We start from the raw sequence: 8611 nt of genomic DNA on the forward strand, positions 1-8611 counted from the left end.
GGTTAGGAAGAGAATTAGATAAAGCTCTCCAAGTAGTAAAGCAATGCCGAGGGATTGACAGGCTAAACCAGACTAACCAATACCAGGGGACAGATTAGGCTCTCGATCTCACCAAGTCTCAAGCAAATGAAGCTGAATTTTTTATTTTTTTTGGCAAGAGTTGGCAATTCATTGGACATTATCCCCACTTCCACTGGGTCTTAAAAATTAATCATCTACAACTTACCTTAAACTTCAATGAGAGAAGTCAAATTTCCAGGCCTAGGAAGCCAAAGGCAATCCAATGGACATTATTATCCCCACTAACTTTAGTTACTCTAGGATGGAAAATGAGATTTTGAAAATTGATGAGGGAGATTCTGCAAAGTGATTATTTTAGTTATCTTGGCTCAATCATAAATAAAAAAGCTGATACATAGGATGATGTTTCACAGTGAATTGAAATTGGATAGATGAAGTGGAAAGTTGTGTCGGAGTGTTGTGTGATTGACGTATTTCTTTAAAGCTTAAAGGAAAATTCATAAGATAGTCATACGACTGGCTATGATTTGTTGTGTAGAATGTTGGATAGTTAAGAAGCGTTGTCCTCCAATAGGCTAAGGTATGCGGTACTGGATTCCCAAACCCAATCAACCTACCTTTACCAGGATCATAGAAGTAGTCAAATATCTCACAATACCACACGATCACTAATAAAATCAGAGTACGCATATAAAAATCATAAACATGATAATTACTGATGGTGACTTCTCTACAATGATAAATAGATTTATACAGGCTCAAATATTAGTAACCCACAAATAAAATAAATATTACATCATTCATCTCATGTAAATATAAAACCATAAATAAGAAGTGACATCCGTCTGCATCTACATTATCTCGAAAGCACAACCTCACAACCATTGCTGAAATTCTATCCTGCTTCAGCTCCAGTACCATCATCTAAAAAAGAGAATGCACATGGGGTGATCTACACTAGCCTAATGAGGAGTGAGCGAGCAAGCACACATCCAATCATGATGCCAAATGCATGCTCATAACCATAATCAATATATAATGCATAAGTGCACATCCACATGATTCATTTTCGTTATAATAATAATCCTAATTACCAAGTCTGAATATGGGTATAAGCGCTATATGCACCGTAGGTGGTATCCCCTTCCCAGTACGTCGGGCTCCATAGATACAAGGCAGTTGCAAGCAGGAGTCAGCCAGTCCCAGAAAGAACTTCGGTCCCCCAGCCAACCCCTAAATAGTAACCCCGACAGCCACGCATATAGTACGTCATCCCGTGCCGTCCGACAATCATACATACAGTACGTCATACCATGCTGTGCCCTCTTTGGATGCAGTCCGTCGTACCGTGGGCGTAGTAGTCCTGTTAGACCTACCACCGATTTGGAATTAGCCAATACATCACCCCTTCTTGGCAAGGGGTTATACCACTGGGTTATGATCCTAGCCCAATGCAATTCTACATGCATACATATCAGCCAATAGCATCCATACATCCATACCTTTGACGTCTAGGCCGATGGTACCGGAACACAACTCGGCCACACCGTGCCCTAGACCGTTAGAGTCTTAGTCATAACCATGCTATTGACCTCTGGGCCCACGATACCAGAACACACAATGGCCCAGAGCGTCAATCCCATAGTTACAATCTCAGTCCACATCCATAGACATATGTGCAATACTAGAAATATAGTTTACAACTAGAACACAAGTCATTCCCTTACACGTGCATGTATAAACAAAATATATAGAAACACTCAGCAAAACAAAGTCATATTCACCCTCTCACCTTGATACTCAAATCAAAAGTTTTTCGCTGAATTCCTGTCATCGCGTATCCTTGTTGAGTGAATCAGGTTCCTATATATTAAATCAGTTATTCTTGTTAGTTTCAGCCTATACGTCCATAGATAGTCCTATTCCATAGTTCAGTTGAATCCCCTTGAGTGGGACTCAACCATAGACCACTCAGAAAGGCATTGACCTATTGTCAGGTACTTTCCCACACACTGACCTATATAGGTCCAACTGACCTATACTGACCACATATGGGCTATTTCCACAGCCCACACAAACACTCTCCAACAACCGACCTTGCTGAGCCATATATTGACCATTTGGCAAGTGACAAATCCTATAAGTGGGTGGGGCAGAGGCTGGAAAAGCAGAGGTCATTTCCCTTGAAAAATCACCTACTGGCAGGTTTAGATGCAGGGGCACCCGCCTACCCCTGGCACCTGCCGATGGAGGTGTTCCAGCAGCTTCTGCCAGCTGTTGAACTCCCTACTGGCATGAGGTGTGTCAGCCCTTCTGTGCACCCAACTTGTTTTCTCTGGTTTCCTTTTATGTGTGTGGATATGTCCCACACCCTAGGGATCATTTTCAAATAGTTTACCCCTTTTCCATCATGGTCCACGTGGCTTATTTTGCTGAAATTCAGCAGTGCATATGTAGGCACTGCTGACTTATGGTTTCCAGCACAAACAGCCCCCAAATTGGGTATGGGCAAACCCAAAATCATAATTGGGTAGCCATATGATGATAGGCATGGCCAAATTCAAGCCCAACTAAAATCTCACTGCTGAATCGGAGAGCTTAAGGAAAGAGAACTAGGGAATTAAACTCAGTTCAGCAGTGCACAGCTGAGCCTGTAAATTCTGGGTTTCTTGTTATAGAAAAGCTCCAAATCTGAAATTGGACAATCTACAGGTATTGGCTGTACCAATTTCCAAACCCAACTGGATTTCAATTGGTGACTTGGACAGGCACATAGAGTAGAACTCCAACTCTATTGCTCATACCTCCAACTGGTAATCCACTTAGGCAATTTTTTGGGTATGAACCCAATTCTCAATTCACATCATATCATTTCAACCCTATTGGTACATTGCCCAACTTCTGAGGTTCAGAAATGGTTCAAAGATGAAGGTGGGTCTCTGAACCAATCTACCCTTCCTATTCAGTTATGGGATGGTGGTCCCAGCTCTCGGATGGGTTTCCCGTATCATACCGAGACTACGGGTAACCATAGGGATAATTTACAAACCTGTACACACCCCCAAACACATGCTTAGCATGCTCACAATACCTACTTATAAAATTCAGCAAGTATATTGCTTAAGCCCTATCCCTGCAGCTGTGTTTTCACCTCTGAGATAGGAACCTCCTTCATATAAGGTCTGATATATATTTACGGGGAATTTCAGCGTTACTTGAGATTCACACTGCCCTAATCATATGGAAAACAGCCTTTTGCTGCATACTAACCTACACAACTGAAATTCCCAATTCTGGGATAGTGATCCTAGACATCCAACCCATGTTCAGCTGTAGCAGGTCACATACACCACTCCCAAGGTTTATATGCTATTCTAAATATGTGAACAGCAAGGGTGTGAAACCCAATTTTATATACTCTAATTCCTTAATTGGGTTTCCAGCTTAGGGAAGGTGAACGCCTAATGTACAGCTCTAAACCCAACTGCAATTGGCTGCAGAGACAAGTTCTATGACCTGTATACTGTCTCAAATGTATGGACAGCAAGGGTATTAAAACCCAGAAGCCAAATACAGCAGAGCCTTGCCCAATTCTCAAGAGAAAACCCAATTTCTAGTCTTGGGTTTTCCAACTCCACACCTGCAGCTCTCAATTCGGCTACAGGGACTACATGAGATGTGTATAATACCTAATTAGCACATGTACAACATACTTGCACACATAAATTCAGCCCTTGTAACTGAATTTCAGTCATAATCTATGCATACAAGCTAAATTCCCATTTTTAGGCTAATTATCCTACACATACAGCCAAAACCTAGCTGTAGGAGGTTACAGGGATCACTTGCCACCTATAGTCTACCCAATCAACCCCAATACAGCATGCTAACATCTATTAACTCAGTCCCTGTAACAGAAATCAGCTCAATTCCTTCGCATAAGTCTAAGTTTCCCTATTTTGGGTGGCTGCCGGCTTGGAACTTTGTTGAATTTCATTCTTACACATAATCATCCTAGTGTACCGCAATTATAGAGGTGAAATTTTGCCTCAAGATGTGTGTGCAACAGCAGGGAAGACAGCAGCACCTCATCCCAGCTTGGACAGTAGCTACTACAATCGTAGTTTGCTTTCTTGCTTGGACAGCAACATGCAGCAGCATCATTCAGCTTTGGAAAACAACCATGCATTTCCTTAGCCTGCATGCACCTTCATCCTCAGTCTTGAACAGCAGCAGCAGGATACAGCATGCACAGTATGCACCAGCACCAGGACAGCAGCAGCAGCCTCCATGTACAACTCCAATGCAGCCCTCTTCTCCTCCTTTCAAACGAAATTTCTGTTCTTGTAAATGGGAGAGATGAGAGAAAAAAAGGGCTTATATAGTGGACGGCATATTCTCCTAAGGCCTGTTTGGCTCGTAGGGTCCAATTTTTAAATTGCATTAATCCTCAATGCTAGCATGTAGGCCCACCTGATCTTTTGCATGTCAGGTGCCACATGACCAGGATTGGATGCTCTATGAGCCTATATAAATGGCTGAGGCATGCCCGCAAAGTTGTTGGACCCACAGAACTTTTATGTAATTTTTCTACAGATATCACCACCGGGCTGGCTGGTGGTCAGGCAGGTGACCTACCAATGACAACAAAATTTGTCCACCAGACAGTCCCAACCATTGGCCCTCAAGTCTGACTTGTGTATGCCCTTCAATTCATCACCCTGACATATTTTCCTCATTGTTTGGCACAAATTCACAAGCAATGGCCATGTCCACAGTGAAAACCTTCACTGACCAAGTAAGCAACCTAGTTTCCCCTAGTGCCTGTTATGACCAGGTACCCAAGGCATGCAGCTGAATTTTTGAAATGGGGTATCACAAGCGTCATATAGATAAACTAAGAGTAATAGAGATGAGGACGTTGAGATGGTTGTGTGGCAAAACTAGGAAGGATAAAGTAAAGAATGACCATATTAGAGATGATTTGGAGTAATAGTCTCAATACATGATAAGCTATGAGAAATTCGTTTGAGGTGGCATGGTCATGTTCAACGGAGGCCTTGGATGCCTAAAATGGAGCATTGGTGAGGAAAGACATGCAATAGCTTAGGGCCTTAGGCCTTGTATCAAGTATAACCATGAATGAAGGTGATTGGAGGGAAAGGATCCATGTAGCAGACCCCATTTGGTAGTGATAACACTGAGTTGTTTGTCCTGTGTTGTTGCAACTTTTCTATTGCCTTCGCAGAGGATAAATATGAAAATATTCAAAGCTTTATCTAAACAAAGAACTTGAAATCTATATTCCAAGCTTCATCTAAACAAAGAACTTCAAATCTACATATGTTTTTCATTGAGTTCTTAAAAGCCATCCAAACAATAATGTTTCAATATTCAGATCTCCTAATGCATTGACATATAAGTACCCAGGCATTGTAGTTCTATTGATACTCAAATGTATGCTGTTCACACACTCTTAGTTTGTACGGGAATGCTTCGGGTAATGTCATTTGTTTTATTATGTGTTGTTAACTGTTTGTTAACAGCCCAACCAAGGAGTTTCAATGTAGTAGTATTGTAGTTGCAAATGGTCTCGTGTTGTATGGATCCTCTTTTTTTTTTTTCCTCTCTTCCCCCCCCCCCCAAATTTTCTGATGGTCCGAAGAGCAAGAGTTAGTCATGGTTGTATGCTGTATGTCTGTGTTGTTCCTTGTAACATTTTTGTTAGTTTGGACTGGGAACTGGACAACTCTTTGTTTCACCTACAGGTGCATGCTTTTGTGGAATATGAGACTCTGGAGCTAGCAGAAAAAGCTGTAAGTATTTTTAGTTCTGGACTTTGAAGGTGATGGTTCTGCTTTCCATTCTGACAATCCCTATTTGCTTTTGTTGATGATAGATTGCTGAGCTAAATGATGAGAGGAACTGGAGAAGTGGTCTGAGAGTCCGACTGTTACTAAGACGGACGGTATTATTTACTTCACCCAAGAAGAAGAGGGGGGGAGGGGGGATCTACTTTTCTATCATCAAAACTAAGAAATCTAAGTTGTTTTAACTCTTAATTTAGCTGGGATCATTATTTTTATTGGCTTTACCCACCTTTTTCAGTTCTAGCAAATTGAGTCAATCAGCAGTCTCTTTGTTGAGTTCTGAGTCGGTAATTGTGCTGTTGATACAGTCAAAATCTGCTCAAGCAAGAGGGAGGAAGGCTGCATATGAAGCAGAGGGGAATGACGAGGAAGATGAAGAGAGTGCATCTGAGCAGCCAAATGAGAAGCAAACTGAGGATTCTTCTCAGCCATCTTACACAGTATTACATGAGCACTTAGTAAGAGGCTTCTTTTACTCGTTGGTTTTTCTGTAATTAACTTTGAAGATTCTAGAGATCTGAACTACTGCTGCGGTTAAACAGGGTGAGGAGTTAGTCAATGATAAGGAGAATGGGTCTAGGAGACCCCGGGGACGTGGCCGGGGAAAGGGACGTGGCCGCGGTCAACCACAGAATAATCATGGAAGTCTTGTGGGTACTCCCCCGTCAAATAATCTGGTCCACAATGAGCACCAGACTTTGACCAAGCCACCTCCAGGGCCTCGCATGCCAGATGGTACAAGAGGATTTGCCATGGGTCGGGGGAAGCCAATCACTGCCAACGGTGGTTGAGAAGATGAATTTTTTTTTTCACAGGTGACAGTTCTAATTCCTGTGCGTGTACTACTTACTGATTATGGGGTGTGGAGTTGGGGCTATGTATTTTGTGTAGTTGTTCATGGTGCGTAGTTTTGATGGCATGGTTTTAGAATAGGCTGTCAATGCATTGGTGTTGGGTTAGTTCGGGTTGGGCTGGGGATTTTGAGTTTCTCTTTTTCTTGTTTCAGATAGAGTATGGCTGTAAGCAGAAGAAGCAAATGTGATTTCGCTAGGATTGCCAGTTTTTTTCTTCTTCTTTTTTTTTTTTTTTTTCTATGATATATTGATGTAAAAAAAAAGGCGGGGGGGGATTTAAGGGAACAGATTCTCTCATTATAAAAGGACACTTGCACCTCTCATTCTATTTTTCTTTCGGTTCTACTCTTGGAAGGCCAGAACGAATTTGATATGCTGTACCTTTTTTATTTTTTCCATTTTAATGAAAATAGGAACTATTAATAAAACCGAAAACAAGAAAAACTTCAATGTGGGGCGAGTGAATATAATCTGAGCTATGGTGAGTCCAGATACTCTCCAATGTGACTATGTACCAACTTACATACTCAGGTCCTCCCGACCGTTCAATGCACGTTGGGGTGTTGGAGAGCATCCTGATGCACATGATATGGCCTAGGAATACCAGCTATCTTGTACAACTAGTGTTCTCAACCCACGACGACTCCTTTTTTTTCTAATCACTTACCTTGATTAATTTGCGATCTCTCTCCTAATGGCATATCGTCATTAGTTTCCTCGATTGTCTGCCTCACTTTAGTGTTTCTTCTTGAGGCTTCTTGATGTAAATTTCCGTAGTCTTAGATCATTAGGCAAATTATGGGCGCTATCAATAAGGAATTGGATGGAAAAAGAGATTGGGGTCCAACGTCCATTCTAATACTATTATTCCAGACCAGCAAGATAGGAAGAGAAATACCAGAATCTTGATGGAAGATGGATAGATTCCCTGATCCAAGGCATGAATGAAATACAGAAAAAATTAGATCCATAACATCTATGTTAGCTTTTCTGTTAGAAGAGAGCCCAGCTGGACCAGAGACTACAAGATGGCATAAGCCAATTAGTAAAGATTAAATTGATATTGTTAAGTAGTTAGAATTGTAAGAGAAGATGGTGAGTTGGAGAAGATTAGATTCTCTTCAATTGTTAAAAGAGTATTATAAATAGTGATAGTTACGCAAGAAAATAAACAATTCTTTTTCTCAAACCCTCTTAAAGGGTCTACTGAAACTTTAGCTTTTAATTCTCCCATATGCTTGTTCATTCATATCAAATTGGCTCATATATTTTAATTTTCAGGGCCGATAGTACTGGTGCTAGGGTTGATGACCAAATTAGGATTATACAGGACAGTCATAATCAGTCCAAGAAAGACATGTTGGTGTACGATGTCTTGTATTCCGTCACAGTTTATGGCCAACGTTGGCTACTTACTAACTATGTCAGTCATAATGCAAATTCTACCAGGTTTCAAGATTTTGTAGGGATTGTGTAAATCTTCTACCAAATCATGAACGAATCTCACATCTTGACACCCAAGGGACGTACCTAGACACAATCTATGAACCTAGGACACCTAGAAGACTCCAAAAAACATATGTGATAAAATGTGTTAATTGCTCACACTTTGTGGGAATATATACAACAACAACAACAAAGCCTTATCCCAACTTAATGGGGTCGGCTAACTTTGTGGGAATATATACTTCCCATATATAGAGTCAAATCTTTTTCTAAGCAAGGAAGGAGATATGCCATATAGAAGCATTTACACATTCCTTGGTGAGTAAGGAACCTCTCAACTATATATATATATATATATATATGACCCTCCCAAGTTTTGGGGATCCTACACATATATACGCACCTCACGTACCTGATAAG

General features: G+C 41.1%; 1 protein-coding gene across 1 annotated transcript in view; it reads left to right on the forward strand.

Annotated features, from left to right (window-relative positions):
• LOC122091406 (la-related protein 6B) overlaps positions 1-7068 on the forward strand; it is a 103731-nt gene extending 96663 nt beyond the window's left edge. Inside the window, exons 7-10 of the mRNA XM_042661330.1 lie at positions 5790-5837; positions 5921-5989; positions 6200-6349; positions 6434-7068. Coding sequence (XP_042517264.1) covers positions 5790-5837; positions 5921-5989; positions 6200-6349; positions 6434-6682 — 516 coding nt within the window. The 3' untranslated portion in view covers positions 6683-7068. The remainder of the gene's footprint in view (positions 1-5789; positions 5838-5920; positions 5990-6199; positions 6350-6433) is intronic.
• The last annotated feature ends 1543 nt before the right edge of the window (positions 7069-8611 follow it).

The sequence above is a fragment of the Macadamia integrifolia genome, chromosome 10, assembly GCF_013358625.1.
Source record: "Macadamia integrifolia cultivar HAES 741 chromosome 10, SCU_Mint_v3, whole genome shotgun sequence".
NCBI classification, from domain to species: Eukaryota; Viridiplantae; Streptophyta; class Magnoliopsida; order Proteales; family Proteaceae; genus Macadamia; species Macadamia integrifolia.